The sequence below is a fragment of the Oratosquilla oratoria genome, chromosome 22 (assembly GCF_046742065.1).
Source record: "Oratosquilla oratoria isolate Oo_2021 chromosome 22, ASM4674206v1, whole genome shotgun sequence".
Lineage (NCBI taxonomy): Eukaryota > Metazoa > Arthropoda > Malacostraca > Stomatopoda > Squillidae > Oratosquilla > Oratosquilla oratoria.
The window spans coordinates 61194762-61215680 of NC_134798.1; the positions used below are offsets into that span (position 1 = coordinate 61194762).

A 20919-nucleotide genomic window follows, 5' to 3' on the forward strand; every position below is an offset into this window, starting at 1 on the left:
TATTGGAGTGTTGTCCTGCCTTTCTCTTACTATGAACAGTAAGTTTTGAGGCTACCACGTTAAATATACGCAGAAAAAAATGAAAGTGTGTGTGTGTGTGTGTGTGTGTGTGTGTGTGTGTGTGTGTGTGTGTGTGTGTGCATGCAAGCTCGTATATGTGGGTGTGACCTAGAATTTGCCTTGATCAATCAGTAGCAGTTGTCAATGGAAGGGGTTTGCTTGGTAAAGTCGGGGACCCGCATTGAAGCACAAAGGGGCGGCGCATTGCGGGCGTGTGTCAAAGACAAAGGAGGATAAAAATAGGGTACACTGAACCTCCGTATTCCCTCTGGAAATTTGTTAATCTTTTTTGATCATAGAATGCTATTTAAGTAAACGTGTCCTCGCTTCCACGGTACCCTCCCCCCACACACGCACATCTTTTCCCCACAGGTTGTCTCAGGAACTAATACATGTTCTCTTTCTTCCTTGATGCAGGCAGCAGACATCGGAATCTTACCGACTAGTTGTTCTTCGCCCAGAAGCCAAGAGTCATGGATCGCACTGTCGGTCTTCTGATTGTGAATATCATCTTGGAATTTTTAAATGTAGTCCTCGTAGTGTCCTTGATCTACGTCTTTCTCCGATTTCGCCGCAAGCAGAAAAATGTGACAAGGGAGGATAGACACTACTGCAAATTTATAGGTACGAAGAAAGCCAAAAGGATCATGGACAAGGACATGAAAGAAATCAACGCGTCCACCGCAAAACTCGCGCCTGCAGTGAACCAGGAAGAGAGAACTTACTGTGAGCTTGAATCACCAACATCTGGTCCTACACCAGTGGACGCTGAAGATAAAACTTACTGTGAGCTTGAATTATCAACATCTGGTTTCACATCAGTGGACACGGGAGATGGCACTTACTTGGAGCCCAAGAAACGCACAGCAGTGGAAGCGGAAGATCACACATACACGGAGCCCAAGGTACACGCAGCAGTGGACGCGGGAAGCAAATATAGAATAGAGGGACATTACGAAAATAGTTCTGTGAAAATCTAATTTTTATTTTGTCTTTAAAAGTTCATCAAATTGGTCTTGATAGATTAAGATAAAAAGAAAAAATAATCTGTTTCATCCAGCCTCATTGTGGATCGGAAGGTCATTTGTCGGCCTCCGTGTGTTGTAGTGGAAACATATTGTGTAACGTAATATTAGATATTACGTCATATGTGTAATTATGTTATAGAATTGTGTTCCTTTGTATTACATAACTATGTTCATATTTCTTGTCTATGTATGTATTGTAACAATGTTAAGCAGTAACGCCCGTCCACTATATGTAATCTTGTCTACGTGCGGGGAGAGGTGCGCACTCTTGTAGAACAAACAGACAAGCGAAATCCTGAATAGTTCGGAGCGCACAGATTTGACAGTTACTAAATAAATAGATTGTTCAAGCGAGTCGAGGGTCCTAAAACTACTCATGTTGACGTGTTAACTTACCCTCCTCCTCACCCGCACCCTTAACCGGAAGTATCCGGCTTCCGGTCCAATGGTATATAAGCGGTGGAACTCGCTGACTCCTTGTCATTTCCCGCATATCTTATCTCTTGATACAAACAGGAAGTTTGGACTCATGAGACGATTGGTGTGAAGTGATCACCCTTTTTGCCTACATTACGTGTCTGATATACATTGCATTACTTTACTTATATTTGTACTTATTACTTATTCTGATGCATGTTCCTGATCTCTTTGTACTTAGATAGTACCATATTGTATACTTATCTTGTTTCTTATTTGAACGATAATTTCCATATTCTCGTAATCATGTAACGGTCCCATTGACCCTACTGCCCATTCTCTTTTGTGTTGATTGCCTGTAAATATTTTCCATTAATAATTTCGTTTACTAGTTTTATCGCTAGTTTAATATTCCTTTCCTGGAATCTTCTTTGTTACCTTTACTTCTAGTCTTACGAATTATCTAGGCCCTGACCAGATAGTTCAGTCCTACAGTGGCTTCTAGAAGTGCGCTGGTTCTTAAGCACTTAGACGTTATACGTAACGTCTCTTCACATACCAGCGCCCGTAACAAAGTGGCGACCTTGCCAGGATATTGGATCAGGTATTTAACACATTCTTATAGAGATGGATGATATAGTTCAAGAATTCGTTCAAAATCCCAAGGTAAGTTTCTTAAAGAAACAAACTAAAGACACTTTGATAGAAATAGGCAAACACTTTGGAGTAGACATTGATACAAGTTTGCGAAAGAAAAAAATACTTCAGGAACTCGTTGAAAATCTGATCGAAGATGAGATCTTATCTCCAGAAGAGATTACAGCTATACAAATTCCTTCAAATAGGTTAGAAATAGAGGCACGACTAACCGAACTTAAGATTAAGGAGATTGAATTAAAGGTCAGGAGAGTAGATTTTGAGGAGGAAGCTAAATTGAAACAAATGCAAATTGAGGCAGAATTTAAAGCTAAAGAGGAGGAAACTAAACTGAAACAAATGCAAATTGAGGCAGAATTTAAAGCTAAAGAGGAGGAAACTAAACTGAAACAAATGCAAATTGAGGCAGAATTTAAAGCTAAAGAGGAGGAAACTAAACTGAAACAAATGCAAATTGAGGCAGAATTTAGAGCTAGAGAAGAGGAAGCTAAAGCGAAACAAGTAGCTAAAGAGGAGGAAACTAAACTGAAACAAATGCAAATTGAGGCAGAATTTAAAGCTAGAGAAGACGAAACTAAAGTCAATTTGGCAGAGTTAGAATTAAAGAAGGCAGAAGTAGAAGCTAGGATTGTTGATAGACAACCCGTAGTTCAGGAAGGTCGTATAGATATTTCCAAGTATGTAAAACTTTTACCCATATTTTCAGAGGGAGAGCCAGAAATTTTCTTTCTTCAGTGGGAAAAATTGGCGCAACAGTTACAAATCCCTAAAGAAAATTGGCCATTAATCATTCAAACACAATTTAAGGGTAAGGCTCAGCAAATTTATACTTCTCTTTCAGAAGCAGAAAGCGAGTATGATAATATGAAAGCTTGTATTTTAAAAGCTTATGAACTAATACCAGAGGCCTATAGACAGAAATTCCGTAATTATAGGAAGACACCTCAGTTAACATACGTAGAATATGCGGCTCAACAAGAGAGGTTATTCAATAGGTGGTGTTTGGCTAGTGAAACGGACACCTTAGATAGACTTAAACAGTTGATTTTGTTGGAGCAGTTTAAGAATACCTTAGAGACAGATCTTAGGATTTTTATAGATGATCATGTTCCCGAAACTTTAACTAAAGCTGCTGTATTGGCTGATGAGTTCACACTAAGTCATAAACCTAAGTCAAGACAAATGGAATCCCAAAATTCAAAGTCATATATTCCAGATTCAACAAAATACTCTGATCCTTGGGCCCCAAAGAAACGCTTTGAAAATCAGTCTAGCCCATCACATTTCAGTTACAGGTCTGATTTCAATCAATATCCTCCAAACCAACCTTGGCAAAGAATGGAAAGGTTTAAGACTAATCCCCCTGTAACTTGTTCATATTGTAAACAGGTTGGCCATCACATTTCTAATTGCAGAAAGAGACTGACACCCTCATTCTCCAATAAGACACCAACTCTTGTAAGTAATATAAAATCAGATGATTCAAAATCCTCTATTCAGGATACACTACCAAAGAAGCCGGTATTGTCAAGTAATGTAGAACCCCCCTCATCAGATCATGATCCTTGTTTCAAACCATTTGTATCTTCAGGAACTATATCTCATAGTAGTAATTCACAACAATATCCTATTTCCATACTCCGAGACACAGGAGCAAAGCAAAGTCTGATTTTAAATTCTGTCTTGCAGAATCTGGGTGAGTCATATACAGGTTATGATATATTGATAGAAGGAGTTGGAGGAATTGTAAAATGTCCATTACATAATGTTTTCTTGCGGTCTGATTTAACAACCGGAATGGTTAAAGTAGCAGTAGTAGACTCTCTTCCCATAGTAGGAATATCCTTATTGTTGGCCAATGACATCGCTGGAAGCAAAGTCATTTCTCCCTTAATAACAAATAACCCTAAGACCTCAGTAGAACCTTCAGATAACTTACAGTTGTTTCCCGCTTGTGCTGTAACCAGATCTCAGTACAAGAAATCTGAAGAGGAGACTTATAATTTAGAATCCCTATTCTCCCAAACTGACCCATCTTCTTCTTCACCAGTTTCTCTATCTAGAGCAGAATTAATCAAAGAACAGAAGTCAGATCATTCTCTTAAAAATTTGTACGAGATTGTTTCATCTCCAGAAGAAGTTGAAAATATGTCACGAGGTTTCTATATAGAAAACGGAGTCCTAATGCGAAAATGGAGAGCATCCACCGCAACCGCTGACCAGCCATGGCAAGTAAGGAATCAAATAGTCCTCCCTCTTGGTTTCAGGAATAATGTTCTAAGATTGGCTCATGATACTCCCTTAGCAGGTCACTTAGGGGTAAGAAAGACCTTGTTCAATATAACCCAACATTTCCATTGGCCCACGGTTGTCAAAGATGTTGCCCAATATTGTAAAACATGTCATACATGTCAACTTGTAGGTAAGCCCAACCAGAAAATTGTAGAAGCTCCACTCCATCCCATTCCTGTAATGGAAGAGCCATTTAAAAAAGTTCTTATTGACTGTGTAGGACCTTTACCTCCTTCAAGTAAAGGAAATCAGTACATTCTCACAATCATGTGTATGAGCACTCGTTTTCCGGAAGCAATTCCTTTGAAAAATATTAAAGCTCAAAACATAATCAGAGAAATGTTGAAATATTTCACTATGGTAGGATTTCCTAAGAACATTCAAAGTGATCAAGGAAGTAATTTTCTTTCCAACAAGTTTAGAGAAACTCTTGTAACACTAGGTATAAATCATGTAACTTCCTCCGCCTATCATCCTCAATCACAAGGTGCTCTAGAGCGCTTTCACCAAACGCTCAAGACAATGTTAAGAATCTTCTGTGCTGAGAACACTCGAAATTGGGAAGACGGACTCCCCTTTTTGTTGTTCGCCACCCGAACAACAATTCAAGAAAGCCTTGGATTCAGCCCGTCAGAATTAGTCTTCGGTCATGAAGTCCGTGGTCCCCTAAAGATACTTCATGAACAATGGATGAAAGAAGAACCACCTGTTCCTTCTTTGAAATACGTGTCCCAGGTCACCGAGAAGTTGTTAGAAGCTTGGAAGTTGGCAAGAGAGAACTTGACGAATGCTCAACGAGTAATGAAAGGTCGGTATGATAAAAATTCTAAACTTAGAACTTTCTCTCCAGGAGATCAAGTGTTACTTTATCTTCCCATACCAGGAGATCCATTGCAGGCTAAATACAAAGGACCCTATGAAGTCTTGTCCAGAGCCAGTGATCTCAACTACATAATCAAAACTCCAGACAGAAGAAAGAGTTCCCGTCTCTGTCACATAAATACCTTAAAACCTTATCATTCCAGAGATCCAATTCCAATTTGCAGCTCTACCACAATAAAATCGGAAGAGCCTCCTGATAACCTGCCTAATCCTCCTGAGATTCCCTTGGAAAACTCCCAGATACTACAAAATCTTCACTTATCTGAGAAACAAGATGTAGCAGAACCATTGACTGACCTGTTGAGAAAAGACCACGACTTCGTGTGGACACCTACCTGTGAGACGGCCTTCAAAAACCTGAAGTCCCTTCTCACTAACGCACCAGTTCTAAGGGCACCCGATTTCCAACGACCCTTTCTTCTGCAAGTCGACGCCAGTGACACCGGTATCGGTGCCGCCCTCTTGCAAGAACACAATGAAGTTCTTCACGCTATCGCCTACTACAGCAAGAAGCTGTCCCCTGCGCAGAAGAACTACTCAACAATTGAGAAGGAGACGCTCGCTTTGGTCCAGGCCCTTATCCACTTCGAAGTCTACCTGGGTTCCTCAACTACCATTCAAGTATATTCGGATCACAACCCCTTGAAGTTCCTACAGACTATGAAAAACAAGAATCCGAGACTTACACGTTGGAGTTTATTTCTCCAACCCTTTAATCTAACTATTCATCATATAAAAGGCGTCTTTAATGTTTTAGCCGACGTCCTTTCTAGAACATAGCTTTTCAACAGAAAGTGAAAAGCTTTCCCAAACGGTGGAGGTGTAACGTAATATTAGATATTACGTCATATGTGTAATTGTGTTATAGAATTGTGTTCCTTTGTATTACATAACTATGTTCATATTTCTTGTCTATGTATGTATTGTAATGTATGTATTGTAACAATGTTAAGCAGTAACGCCCGTCCACTATATGTAATCTTGTCTACGTGCGGGGAGAGGTGCGCACTCTTGTAGAACAAACAGACAAGCGAAATCCTGAATAGTTCGGAGCGCACAGATTTGACAGTTACTAAATAAATAGATTGTTCAAGCGAGTCGAGGGTCCTAAAACTACTCATGTTGACGTGTTAACTTACCCTCCTCCTCACCCGCACCCTTAACCGGAAGTATCCGGCTTCCGGTCCAATGGTATATAAGCGGTGGAACTCGCTGACTCCTTGTCATTTCCCGCATATCTTATCTCTTGATACAAACAGGAAGTTTGGACTCATGAGACGATTGGTGTGAAGTGATCACCCTTTTTGCCTACATTACGTGTCTGATATACATTGCATTACTTTACTTATATTTGTACTTATTACTTATTCTGATGCATGTTCCTGATCTCTTTGTACTTAGATAGTACCATATTGTATACTTATCTTGTTTCTTATTTGAACGATAATTTCCATATTCTCGTAATCATGTAACGGTCCCATTGACCCTACTGCCCATTCTCTTTTGTGTTGATTGCCTGTAAATATTTTCCATTAATAATTTCGTTTACTAGTTTTATCGCTAGTTTAATATTCCTTTCCTGGAATCTTCTTTGTTACCTTTACTTCTAGTCTTACGAATTATCTAGGCCCTGACCAGATAGTTCAGTCCTACAGTGGCTTCTAGAAGTGCGCTGGTTCTTAAGCACTTAGACGTTATACGTAACGTCTCTTCACATACCAGCGCCCGTAACAATTGTAACTCATTGTGTTCATGAAATCGTCTGACATGAGGCAGAACGTAAACTTCAAGACGCACCTTCATAGCAGAAGAGAGTAGTGTAAGAAGCCCTAGTTCAGAAAAAAGTGACCCCTTCACCCCTCTTGAGCTGAACTGAGGCGTTAGAACAGATTCTACAAAGTGCATCGTAGTGAATGCAATTAGTCGCCGCGGCCAGAAAACCTAACGGCTCGCCGCAACTGACCGGGTTTGCCCTATCAGTGGTTTTACAGTTCCGCGTGGGAGTGGGTTTTTTTTTTTTTTTTTTTTTTTTTTTTTTTTTAGTTTAAGATAAGATAAAGATAAGTTTATATTCTGCAGAAGCAGTTTGAGTGTAAACCATAGTATGTCTAATTACTGCATTGTAAAGAAAACCATAAAATTACCAAGAATAAAGTAGACGTAGTCTTATTCATACTTTCGTATCCTGAACTTTACTAATAGGTGCATGGAGGATGAGAGTTTCTTTCACCTAAAATAGGACAATATCTGATTTTAGTAAGTTATGCAGTACAGCAACAGACCTCGTTGATCAAATGCAAGCTGAGAAAGTTAGTGTCTTTGGAATACCACAGAATGAAGGCAGATTTTGAGAAATGTAATAACAACTGTTTCTTCAAGTTTCACGAAGTAGGTGACCCGCAGCCCCACAGTATCTTGCAACGGTTCTCTAGCCTTTCTCCCGCAGATCTCTCTGGGAAATGTCACTAGATAGTAGGAGAAATAGCCTTATCAGTTGTGGGTTCGAATCCCGCACTTCTCTCCAATTCCCAGCAGTGATTGTCACCTGCCCCAGCAGTCCAAGCACATAACAGGGCAAGGCTGGCGGTTTCGACCGCAGTTAACCTATTCAACTCAGAAAATGACATGATGAAAAAAGGACATACTTTGAAATCTAAAAATCTAGTATCTAATTGTTTATAACAAGGGCTAGCATGAAGAATATGAAAGCATTTCAGTGTCTCATGACTACAGAGGAAAAAACTACACATATGTATTGGTGTTTTATAAAGTACATTAGATTTCAAAGTATGTCCTTTTTTCATCATGTCATCTGAGTTCAATGGTTTAAGCGTCTTATGGCCTCGGCTCCTGTTTCTTTTTCTCCCAAAAGACGCTGCTCCGTATAGTAATGTATTCTCGTATGTCTAGAGAGTGATACACTACCTAGACACGACTATAAAGGGTTCCGAGGTTGGAAAAGGTGAACAAGGGAGACACCAGCATATAAATCTACCCTTTTTGGAATCAAGTGCCAAGGATCGGGAGGCTGAATCTTCTATGCAAGGTGACATGCAGTTGTTTTCATGCGGAGATGAAATGGACTTGTTTGGCAAAATGAAATGTTGAAATGTTCCTCCACCTCCAAAGGAATAAATCGAAAAATATATACACGAGGGTTTAAATAGGATATGCAAAATTTCTGAGTTGAGATTGACTTTGCAGAGGTTGATCTGAAAGGATCGTATTTGGTAATACAATTCATCTAGGTCGGTACTCCCTTTCGACTGAGATTTAGAACATTTAGAATGGTCTCCCCTTACGACGAACTCGCTGAGTAGGACTCGAACTTCTGTCACCATTTGCTCAAGCAGCCATGCTGTCAGTCTAATCACCATGAACAGGAAACGAGATACGCTCGTCGGGTCTCGTCTCGCTGTGCCCACGAGTCAGGTTTCTTGGACGCCAATGTACGAACAACTTTTACTTTGATATCGATTTAGATTTCTTTTTTGTTTGTGGAAAGAGAGCTCAGAAAGATAAAAGATAAATTAACATATAGATATATAAATGAAGTAACGAATGAATCAACAGATACATGAATGAATATATAAATAAATAAGATGTGTATAGATAGATGAATAGGCAAATACAAATAAATTAATGGATATGGCCGGCGTATTGGCGCCTGAGTGAGAAGGTCACCGGCCTGGCAGCTTCGGTCCCCTCCCCAGCAGGATGTCGTCTTGGTGATGTCATATCGCGCACGTTTCCTCTCGAGCGGCCCAGCGCACGCAAACGCACACACACACACACACACACACACACACACACACACACACACACACACACACACACACACACTCAGGCTCTTGCCTCCACGTGGAGGGGGGGGGGATGGCCGATGGTAGTAGCATACTGGGGGCCAACTACCCATGACCCTCAGTACAACATAGCCTCGACCGTTGCATGTCTTATCCACCCATTACCTCCTCTCCCCCTCGCCCAACTTTCTACCCCTTTATTCTATCATGATTGACCCTCCAGGTCCCTTTATTCTATCCTGATTGACCCTCCAGGTCCCTTTATTCTATCATGATTGGCCCTACAGGTGACATGGCCAAATTTTGAAACCTCTCAGTAACAAATTTTCATGTACAATCATCGTAAGTCAAAGTTTTCATTCATAATCACTATAAAAAGTCCTATGGCGATGGCTAGTGATGATAGGGGCAGGAGAAGGTGATCTCTAGGAGCCTTTAGTCACGAACTGCACATAGGCGACGTGGACAAGATAGTCGTTATGTAATGGGATGGAGACATCATCACAGCTCGGCAGCTACCCACATGACTGAGCAGCCCTGTTCAGGATCCACTCTGCTCACCCCACATGGTGAGGGGGCTAGGAAAGGTGCCCTAAAAATAGTTTGCCTCACATCCACGGCAGCTAGCCACATGACTGAGCAGCCCTGTTCAGGATCCACTCTGCTCACCCCACATAGGGAGGGGGCTAGAAAAAGTGCCCTAAAGATAGTTTGCCTCACATCCACCTGACTGGGGAACCACCCCCAGTAAGGTCACTCGCATTGAGGTCAAGATGCAGAAAAATCCCAAGCACAGATGACGACCTCAGACTCGAAAAAAGACTCTTCTTTGACACCACCAAATACTGATAATAATATAAAACGATTGAAAGTTGTGCACATAGAAGATATTCCAATACAATGTAACTATGATGATATATCTACTCCACTGAGGAAATTTGGAATTATAGTAGAAATTCACATGAAATTTCTTGACATTGAGAAAAAATGGGAAGCTTGGGTAGCATTTGATAAGCATGAAGATGGCTTTAACCTGAGCAAAAACCTCAATACCCTGAAAATTTACAATTCTTTAGTCAAAGGAGCCTTAACAGATAAGGTTCCTAAAAATCTAGATGTATATAAACCTGCAGAATGGAATTCAGATAACCATCAAGATAATACTATAAAAGAAAGAATCCCCCAACCTCCTATGTGGATAGTAATTAAGGCTAAGGAAGAAAAATTTAATTACTATAAATTTAATAGATACCTTCAACAGAGGGTAGGTGGCATTAGAAATGGAGATATAATAAGATTTGGTAAGAATTCAATACTTGTTCATGCAAAATCAGACACAATCCAAGATGCTCTGTATGATGAATGTTGAAAATAGTGATATAATAGAAAAGATTATTCCTCAGCAAAATTTTAGTTATGGAAGAGGTGTTATCCATGATAAAGACTTGTATGAGTTGACTGAACTAGAAATATTAGAAATGTGCCCCACATCTATTTGGAAGGTGAAAAAGATCCCAAACAGTAATGTGATTATACTTTTGAGGATAACAATATACCAACTCATATAGCAATTGAAAATGAGAGTGAGAATTAGACCTTTCCATCCCAAAGCTCTACATTGCTATAACTGTTTTAAATTTGGCCATCCGTCAAAGATACATACATACATATACCAAGGATTTTTCCCCCTTTCAAGGGAGGTAGCCAAAAAGGGAAAGGCATAAAAACACTCCCACCCATTTCATCCCTAAATACACTCCACACCCCTCCCACCCTCCCTCTCATCTGAGCACCTCCTTTTTTTTTTTTTTTTTTTTAATAAAAATCCGTCAAAGATATGTAAGATTAATGAGGTATGTGGTAATTGCTCTGGCCCAACACACGTCCAATGCTTAGATACTTCCAAATGTATCAACTGTCAATTGGATCACAAACCAGTTGATAGAATATGTGAAGAATACAAATTTGAAACAGCAGCTATAGATAAAACTTGTACTGAGCATATCACGATAGGACATGCAAGCGACTCTCAGGGAAAAAAAGAGCTATGCAAACGCTCTTACTACCCCAAGAAATCCACCTCATTCTTCAGATCTCCCCACTACAAATGAAACTTCAACCTCTGGGGTAGCAACCCAACATTCAAGGCCAAATAATCAACATACTATGGTCAGAACTCCAAACACGAATTCAGATAACCTACCTCCAGATTACCAAAACACCTCACATAGTACAGAGGTCCCTCAAATCCCCCTCCACCTCCCAGAAATCCACCTTGTTCTACAGAAACACAACACTCATGGCCAGATGATCAACATATTTCGATGAAAACAATAAACACTAAGACAGATATACTACCCCCTGGTCATAAACCACCTTATAGCGAAATATCTCAAGCAGATTCCGCAAATGCTCATACTACTCCAAGAAATCCACCCCACACACACAAGACGCGCGCGTGTGTGTGTGTGTGTGTGTGTGTGTGTGTGTGTGTGTGTGTGTGTGTGTGCGCGCGCGGGTGTGTGTGTACGGACAAAGACGTGATCTACTCACTGGGCCGCTCGAGAGGAAGCGTGCGCGATAGGACACCACCAAGACGACATCCTGCTGGGGAGGGGTCCGATGCTGCCAGCCCGGTAACCTTCTCACTCAGGCGCCAAGAAATCCACCCCATACAACAAATCCCTTCTCTGCGAATGAGATCTCAACCTCTAGGATAGCAGCCCAACATCCAAGGCCAGGTGATCAACATACCTCGGCAAGAACACAAAACACTAAGGCAGATAACCTACCCCCTGATCATAAAAACACTCCATATAAAAAAGAGGGGCGACTCCCCAACCCTCCTCCATCTTCCAGCGTAGTGTCTGGCAGAATCATTACCGGACTCAATGGAGATTGGAAAAAAAAAAGAAAAAAACACCCTCACCGTCTCCATCAGCTCCAAAGAAATACAGCCTATCTATTACAAGAAAAAGATAAAGGAGCAAAAGCCAAAACTAACAAAATAGCTACTGAAGAAAAACCACAATCTTCACAAAGCTCATAAAGACAAAAAACACTCAAAAACAACCTTGAATAAAGGACCTCCCCCCCCCCCAAATAGATACATTCACATCACTAATACAGTGGAACTGCCAGGGACTTCGAGCAAAGTATGAAGAGCTTAAAATCTTAATTTACGAATATTCTCCAGTAGGTGTATGCTTACAAGAAACAATGTTGGGTGAACATACACCCTGTCCAAGAGAATATACATCTTTTAGAACTCCATATAATATAGAAACGGGAAGTCATGGAGGATGTCTCGTTTATGTACGAAGAGATATTCCCCATTTTCCAATAAGTATAAATCCAACATTACAAGCAGTAGCAGTTCAAATACAATTAAAAATCCATGTGAACAAGTTGTATAGACACGGTAAAGGAAACATGGACTGGAGGTGAAGCTTTTATTCTTGACATTACAAGCAGTAGCCCAGCAGGGCTTCTTCAGAAATAAAATATATTGGACTCCCATACTTTGCGTTTGGCCTCTTCCCTACAGAGCTGTTGCAGTCATTGCTGCTTTTACTCATCTTACTGTGAAGATTGCTTAATCCACATGACTATTAAACATTTGCTGATTGAATGCCCTAGTCACAGAGAACTGAGAGAGAGCGTCACTTCCCAAATAAAAAAGAGAGAGATGGTAACTATAATTTGGCCAAGATATTGGGAAAAGAACTGCAGTATGATTATGAAGGAGTCATTAAATTCTTAAAAGAAGTAAACCTACTTGATCAGATTTAGTAACACATACAAATTAATATTGAAATATAACCCTACCACTGTAATTTCATTGGATATACTCCTATATATGTATGTATATATTTACTCAATCTTTTCAAATTTTTCTAGGTCAACACTATAAGGGCCTGGTTAGACCCTTTGGACTAGCTGGTCCTAAAATGTGTAACAACAGTAATAATCAAAACCAAATAGCTTTTAACTCTATTCAGATCTTAACATAATTTAACACCATATATATATATATATATATATATATATATATATATATATATGTATATATATTTATATATATATATATATATATATATATATCTGTATATATATGTATATATATATATATATATATATGTATAACCATTACATTATTTGATAACTAATACTGAATACTGAATTTAAATATATCAATGTTTACTTATTATTATTATATATACCCAAAATTGAATCTAAGAATTTAACAATTCGGCGTCATGACCTCGGCAATTACGACGCCAGATAACCTTTAATCAATCAGTCAACACACACACACACACACACACACACACACACACACACACACACACACGTCTCGTGGCGCAGTGGTAGCGATCGCGGCCACCACTACGGTGGTCCGGGTTTGAATCCCGCCCAGGGCTGAAATAACTTCAGTATCGCTGCGCTTCGAGTCGTTACTCCAACTTTCGTGGGCGGGGAATTGGGTGTGTGTGTGCGTGTAAGATCACAGCATTACCCATAGAATGGTCATACGAGCTCTGAGCTCTGTTCTGGGAGGGAAACAGCTGTCGATCACGAGACCAACACGTGATCCAAAGACTAAGGTAAATCACACACACACACACACACACACATACACACACACACACACACACACACACACACACACACACACACACACACACACACGCGCGCGCGCCTCGTGGCGCAGTGGTAGCGATCGCGGCCACCTCTACGGTGGTCCGGGTTTGAATCCCGCCCAGGGCTGAAATAACATCAGTATCGCTTCGTTTCAAGTCGTTACTCCAACTTTTGTGGACAGGGAATTGGGTGTGTGTGCGCGTGTAAGATCACAGCATTACCCATAGAATGGTCATACGAGCTCTGAGCTCTGTTCTGGGAGGGAAACAGCTGTCGATCACGAGACCAACACGTGATCCAAAGACTAAGGTAAATCACACACACACACACACACGCGCGCGCGCGCGCGCCTCGTGGCGCAGTGGTAGCGATCGCGGCCACCACTACGGTGGTCCGGGTTTGAATCCCGCCCAGGGCTGAAATAACTTCAGTATCGCTTCGCTTCAAGTCGTTACTCCAACTTTTGTGGACAGGGAATTGGGTGTGTGTGCGCGTGTAAGATCACAGCATTACTCATAGATTGGTCATACGAGCTCTGAGCTCTGTTCTGGGAAGGAAACAGCTGTCGATCACGAGACCAACACGTGATCCAAAGACTAAGGTAAATCACACACACATACAAACACACACACACACACACACACACACACACACACACACACACACACACACGCAATGAAAGGGAAGGAAGAGAAGGTCAAAGTTATTTCTCACTGTGTATGTGTGTGTGTGTGTTTCATCGTGGTCTTTGGATCACGTGTTGGTCTCGTGATCGACAGCTATTTCCCTCTCGGAAGAGAGCTCAGAGCTCGTATGACCGACCGACCGGGTAATGCTTTGACCTCACACGCACACGCACACACACCCCCAACTCCCCGCCCACTAGAGTTGGAGTAACGACTCGAAGCGCGCGCGCGCGCGCGCGTGTGTGTGTGTGTGACCTTCATCGCCAGACAACCAAGAAAATAGGGGTGGAGACAAGTCACATGTTGTCAGAGCCAAGTGGCATGTTGCAGAGACAAGTGGCATGTTGCAGAGACAAGTGGCATATTGCAGAGACAAGTGGCATGTTGCAGAGACAAGTGGCATGTTGCAGAGACAAGTGGCATGTTGCAGAGACAAGTGGCATGTTGCAGAGACAAGTGGCATGTTGCAGAGACAAGTGGCATGTTGCAGAGACAAGTGGCATGTTGCAGAGACAATTGGCATGTTGCAGAGACAATTGGCATGTTGCAGAGACAAGTGGCATGTTGCAGAGACAAGTGGCATGTTGCAGAGACAAGTGGCATGTTGCAGAGACAAGTGGCATGTTGCAGAGACAAGTTGCACGTTGCAGACACAAGTTGCACGTTGCAGACACAAGTTGCATGTTGTAGATACAAGTTGCATGTTGCAGTGACAAGTGGCATGTTGCAGAGACAAGTCGCATTTTGCAGATGGTTGACTCGCATGTCCCTTAATGATTCGGTTTCCGTCGCCAGAAGCCTTATGCTCTGAATCGCGCCGACGCTCTCTGCAAGGTTCTCCTTTTCTCATAACAAACTAAGACTCTGTTCACACTAGCGGTTTCAGCCGCCGCGGTTCAACTACAATGTAAGTCAATGGAGGCATTCGCATACAGCCGTTGCGCAGTTTTTCCTTGACTATGAAGTACCGCCGCGGTTTCCGCGCGGTTCAAACCGCTAGTGTGAACAGGGCCTAAGACTGAGCTCAGAACCAGCTGGCTTTGGGTTCACGATCACGGCTTCTCCAAGCGGCGGGTCTTCGTATCCAAGGGGTTTGGGTCTTTTTTTGGAAGACTCGTCGTGTTAACGAAAAGAGGAGACTTTGGGAAGACTTCTGCGAGCCAAAAGTCTTGTCGGGGGGGGGGGGACATCCCACCCAACCCCCCAACCCCTCACCCGCCCCGTAAACTCTGATAGACTCGAAGTCGAACTAAAATCAGAAACAAGTGGAACCAAGGGATGTATATTGAAAAAAAATCTCCTCTCTCTCTCTCTCTCTCTCTCTCTCTCTCTCTCTCTCTCTCTCTCTCTCTCTCTCCTCTTTCTCATCCTCTCCTCTCTCTTTTCCTTTTCTCTCCTTCTCTCTTCCACGCTCTCTGTCACCCCATCGCTTATTATCCTCTCATTCTCCTTTCTCTCTTTCCCCTCATCTATTTTTCCTTCTCTCTTTCTCTCGTCTCCCTCTCCCCCACGTCATTTCGCCCTCTCTTTCTCTCTTCGGCCTCCCTCCCCCCATCTCACGACTCTCATATTCACTCACTCTCTCTCCCTTCTCCTACCCCTCCCCTCCGAACAGTGTGTGATTCATCATTGTCTTGGATCACGTGTTGGACTCGTAATCGACAGCTATTACCTTCCCGCAAGGGAGCTCAGAGCTCATATATGACCGATCTAGGGGTAATACTGTGACCTTACACGCACACACACACCCAACTCCCCGCCCACGAGAGTTGGAGTAACGACTCGAAGCGCAGCGATACTGAAATTATTTCAGCCCTGGGCGGGATTCAAACCTGGACCACCGTAGTGGTGGCCGCGAACGCTACTATTGCGCCACAAGACGTGTGTGTGTGTGTGTGTGTGTGTGTGTGTGTGTGTGTGTGTGTGTGTGTGTGTGTGTGTGTGTGTGTGTGTGTGTGTGTGTGTGTGTGTGTGTGTGCGCGCGCGCGCGGGTGTGTGTACGGACAAAGACGTGGTCTACTCACTGGGCCGCTCGAGAGGAAACGTGCGCGATATGACATCACCAAGACGACATCCTGCTGGGGAGGGGTCCGAAGCTGCCAGCCCGGTAACCTTCTCACTCAGGCGCCGATACGCCGGCCATATCCATTAATGTATTTGTATTTGCCTATTCATCTATTTATACACTTCTTATTTATCTATTTATGTTTTTATTCATGTATCTGTTGATTCATTCGTTACTTCATTTATCTACATATCTATATGTTAATTTATCTTTTATCTTTCTGAGCCCTCTTTCCACAAAAGAAAAAGAAATCCAAATCAATCTCAAAGCAAAAGTTGTTCATACATTGGCGTCCAAGAAACCTGACTCGTGGGCACAGCGAGACGAGACCCTACGAGCGTATCTCGTTTCCTGTTTATGGTGATTAGACTGGCAGCGTGGCTGCTTGAGCAAATGGTGACAGAAGTTCGAGTCCTACCCAGCGAGTTCGTCGTAAGGGGAGACCATTTTAAAAGTTCTAAATCTCAGTCGAAGGGGCATACCGACCTAGATGAATTGTATTACCAAATACGATCCTTTCAGATCGACCTCTGCAAAGTCAATCTCAACTCAGAAATTTTGCATATCCTGTTCAAACACCTCGTGTATATATTTTTTCGATTTATTCCTTTGGAGGTGGAGGAATATTTCAACATTTCATTTTGTCAAACAAATCCATTTCATCTCCGCATGAAAACAACTGCATGTCACCTTGCATGGAAGATTCAGCCCCCCGATCCATGGCACTTGATTCCAAAAAGGGTAGATTTATATGCTGGTGTCTCCCTTGTTCACTTTCTCCAACCTCGGAACCCCTTATAGTCGTGTCTAGGTAGTGTATCACTCTCTAGACATACGAGAATACATTGCTATACGGAGCAGCGTCTTTTGGAAGAAAAAGAAAGAGGAGCCGAGGCCACGAGACGCATAACTGCGGTCGAAGCCGCCAGCCTTGCCCTGTTATGCGCTTGGACTGCTGGGGCAGGTGACAATCACTGCTGGGAACTGGAGAGAAGTGCGGGATTCGAACCCACAATTGATAAGGCTATTCCTCCTACTATCTAGTGACATTTCCCAGAGAGATCTGCGGGAGAAAGGCTAGAGGACCGTTGCAAAATACTGTGGGGCTGCGGGTCACCTACTTCGTGAAACTTGAAGGAACAGTTTTTATTACATTTCTCAAAATCTGCCCTCATTCTGTGGTATTCCAAAGACACTAACTTTCTCAGCTTGTATTTGATCAATGAGGTCTGTTGCTGCACTGCATAACTTATTAAAATCAGATATTGTCCTATTTTAGGTGAAAGAAACTCTCATCCTCCATGCACCTATTAGTAAAGTTCAGGATACAAAAGTATGAATAAGACTACGTCTCCTTTATTCTTGGCAATTTTATGGTTTTCTTTACAATGCAGTAATTAGACATACTATGGTTTACACTCAAACTCTTTCTGCAGAATATAAACTTATCTTTATCTTATCAAAAAAAACAAAAAAAACTCACCCACTCCCACGCAGAACTGTAAAACCACTGATAGGGCAAACCCGGTCAGTTGCGGCGAGCCGTTAGATTTTCTGGTCGCGGCGACTTATTGCATTCACTACGATGCACTTTGTAGAATCTGTTCTAACGCCTCAGTTCAGCTCAAGAGGGGTGAAGAGGTCACTTTTTTCTGAACTAGGGCTTCGTACACTACTCTCTTCTGCTATGAAGGTGCTTCTTGAAGTTTATGTTCTGCCTCACGTCGGACGATATCGTTAAAAGGATTCATAAACACAACGAGTTACAATATGTTTCCACTACAACACACGGAGGCCGACAAAAGACCTTCCGGTCCACAAAGAGGTGGGATGAAACAGATTTTTTTTTTTTTGTTATCTTAATCTATCAAGACCAATTTGATGAACTTTTAAAGGCAAACTAAAAATTAGATTTTCATAGGACTGTTTTCGTAATGTCTTTTTGTTTTATATCCTTCCCCGTCCACTGCTGCGTGTTCCTTGGGCTCCAAATAAGTGTCATCTTCCGCGTCCACTGCTGCGTGTTTCTTGGGCTCCAAGTAAGTGTCATCTTCCGCAACCACCACTCCATCTTCCGCGTCCACTGCTGTGTGTTTCTTGGGCTCCAAGTAAGTGTCATCCTCCGCGACCACCACTGTGGTACCAGATGTTGATAATTCAAGCTCAGAGTAAGTTTTATCTTCCTCGTCCACTGCAGGCGTGAGGTGTGCGGTGGACGCGTTGATTTCTTTCATGTCCTTGTCCATGATCCTTTTGGCTTTCTTCGTACCTATAAATTCGCAGTAGTGTCTATCTCCCATTGTCTCCTTCTGCTTGCGACGAAAAGTGAGGAAGACGTAGATCAAGGACGCTACGAGGAATACATTAAAAAATTGCAAGATGATAATCACAATCAGAAGACCGACAGTGCGATCCATGACTCTTAGCTTCTGGGCGAAGAACAACTAGTCGGTAAGATTCCGATATCTGCTGTCTGCCTCATGGAAGAAAGAGAACATGTATTAGTTTCTGAGGCAAACAGTGGGGAAAAGATGTGTGGGGGGGACGGGGGGGTGCTGGGGAAGCGAGGACACATTTACTTAAATATTATTCTATGATCAAAAAAGATTAACAAATTTCCAGAGGGTAGACGGAGGTTCAGTGTATCCTCTTTTTTATCCTTCTTTGTCTTTGACACACGCCCGCAATGCGCCGCCCCTCTGTGCTTCAATGGGGGTCCCTGACTTTACCAAGCAAACCCCTTCCATTGACAACTGCTACTGATCGATCAGGGCAAATTCTAGGTCATAACCACATATACGAGTTTGCATACTCACAGACACATGCTCACAGACACGCACACACACACACACACACACACACACACACACACACACACACACACACACACACACACACACACACACACACACACACACACACACACACAGCACACACACAGACACACAGCACACACACACACACAGCACACACACAGACACACAGCACACACAGACACACACACACACACACACACACACACACACACACACACACACACACACACACACTCACACATGTATATATGTATTTATTTACATATACAAAGCTCGACAAGGATGCACGAGCGGTTAGCGAGAATGACTGATGAGGAGTGTTGAGGACTGTGTTTGCTGAAAAGCACAATTCTATATAAAAATAGCATGTGGTTGCATTATTTGACCTATTTCCTTTAAAATGTGTGATTTCCATGTAATTTGATCAAAGAAAAGTTACGATTTTATCCTCTGCAAAATTACCGACCACAGCTACGATTCGTCCAGCCCGCCATCTATGATTACTGGTCGTATAGAACAAACTACGCTCTATTAAGTTTCTTACTCTTGTGTTATTAGTATAATAGATTGTATATAGTTAAATTATTTCGACTATTTTCTTTCAAATGTGTGATTTTCATATAATTTGACCAATCGTGCATTTCAGCAAAAACCGTCGGACGGTATTCATAGCTGTGGTCGGCAAATTTGCAGAAGATAAAAAACGTAACTTCTCTTTGACCAAATTACATGGAAATCACACATTTTAAAGAAAATAGGTCAAATAATGCAACCATATGCTAATTGTTATATACAATCGTGCATTTTAGCAAAAACCGTTCTTGTTCGAGTTTGGTCGGCTATTAATGAGTCGGACGATATTCGTAGCTGTGGTCGGTAAGTTTGCAGAGGATAAAAACATAACTTCTTTTTTATCAAATTAATTGAAAATCACATATTTTAAAGAAAATAGATCAAATAATGCAATCATATGCTACTTTTTTATATAAAATCGTGGATTTTAGCAAAAACCGTCCTTGTTCGAGTTTGGTCGACTATGAGGGAGTCGGACGGTATTTACAGGTGTTGTCGGTAATTTTGCAGAGGATGAAAATGAAACTTTTCTTTGATCAAATTGGATGGAAATCACTCATAAAAAAAATAAAAAAAATAGGTCAAATAATGCAACCGTATGCTAAGTTTATATATAAAACTGTGTATTTCAGCAAAAACCGTTCTTGTTCGAGTTTGGTCGACTATGAGCGAGTCGATCGGTAATTTTGTAGAGGATAGAAACGTAAATTCTCTTTGATAAGTTGCATGAAAATCACACATTTTAAAGAAAATAGGACAAATAATGCAACCATATGCTAATTCTTTATATAGAATTATGCATTTCAGCAAAAACCGGACGGTATTTATAGCTGTTGTCGGTAATTTTGCAGAGGATAAAAACGTAACTTCTTTGATGAAATTACATGGAAATCTCACATTTTAAAGAAAATAGGTCAAATAATACAACCATATGATAATTATTTTATATGAAATTGTGCATTTGAGCAAAAACCATCATTGTTTGGTTAAGGTCGG

The 20919-nt window shown here is 41.7% G+C and overlaps 2 protein-coding genes across 2 annotated transcripts in view; one reads left to right on the top strand and one right to left on the bottom strand.

The window, feature by feature from the left end:
- LOC143037399 (uncharacterized) overlaps positions 1 to 9459 on the top strand; it is a 238871-nt gene extending 229412 nt beyond the window's left edge. Inside the window, exons 2-3 of the mRNA XM_076205536.1 lie at positions 478 to 5108; positions 9427 to 9459. Coding sequence (XP_076061651.1) covers positions 2133 to 5108; positions 9427 to 9459 — 3009 coding nt within the window. The 5' untranslated portion in view covers positions 478 to 2132. The remainder of the gene's footprint in view (positions 1 to 477; positions 5109 to 9426) is intronic.
- An 8415-nt stretch (positions 9460 to 17874) lies between these two features.
- LOC143037260 (uncharacterized) overlaps positions 17875 to 20919 on the bottom strand; it is a 3981-nt gene continuing 936 nt past the window's right edge. The window contains exon 2 of the mRNA XM_076205390.1: positions 17875 to 19007. Coding sequence (XP_076061505.1) covers positions 18442 to 18951 — 510 coding nt within the window. The 5' untranslated portion in view covers positions 18952 to 19007 and the 3' untranslated portion in view covers positions 17875 to 18441. The remainder of the gene's footprint in view (positions 19008 to 20919) is intronic.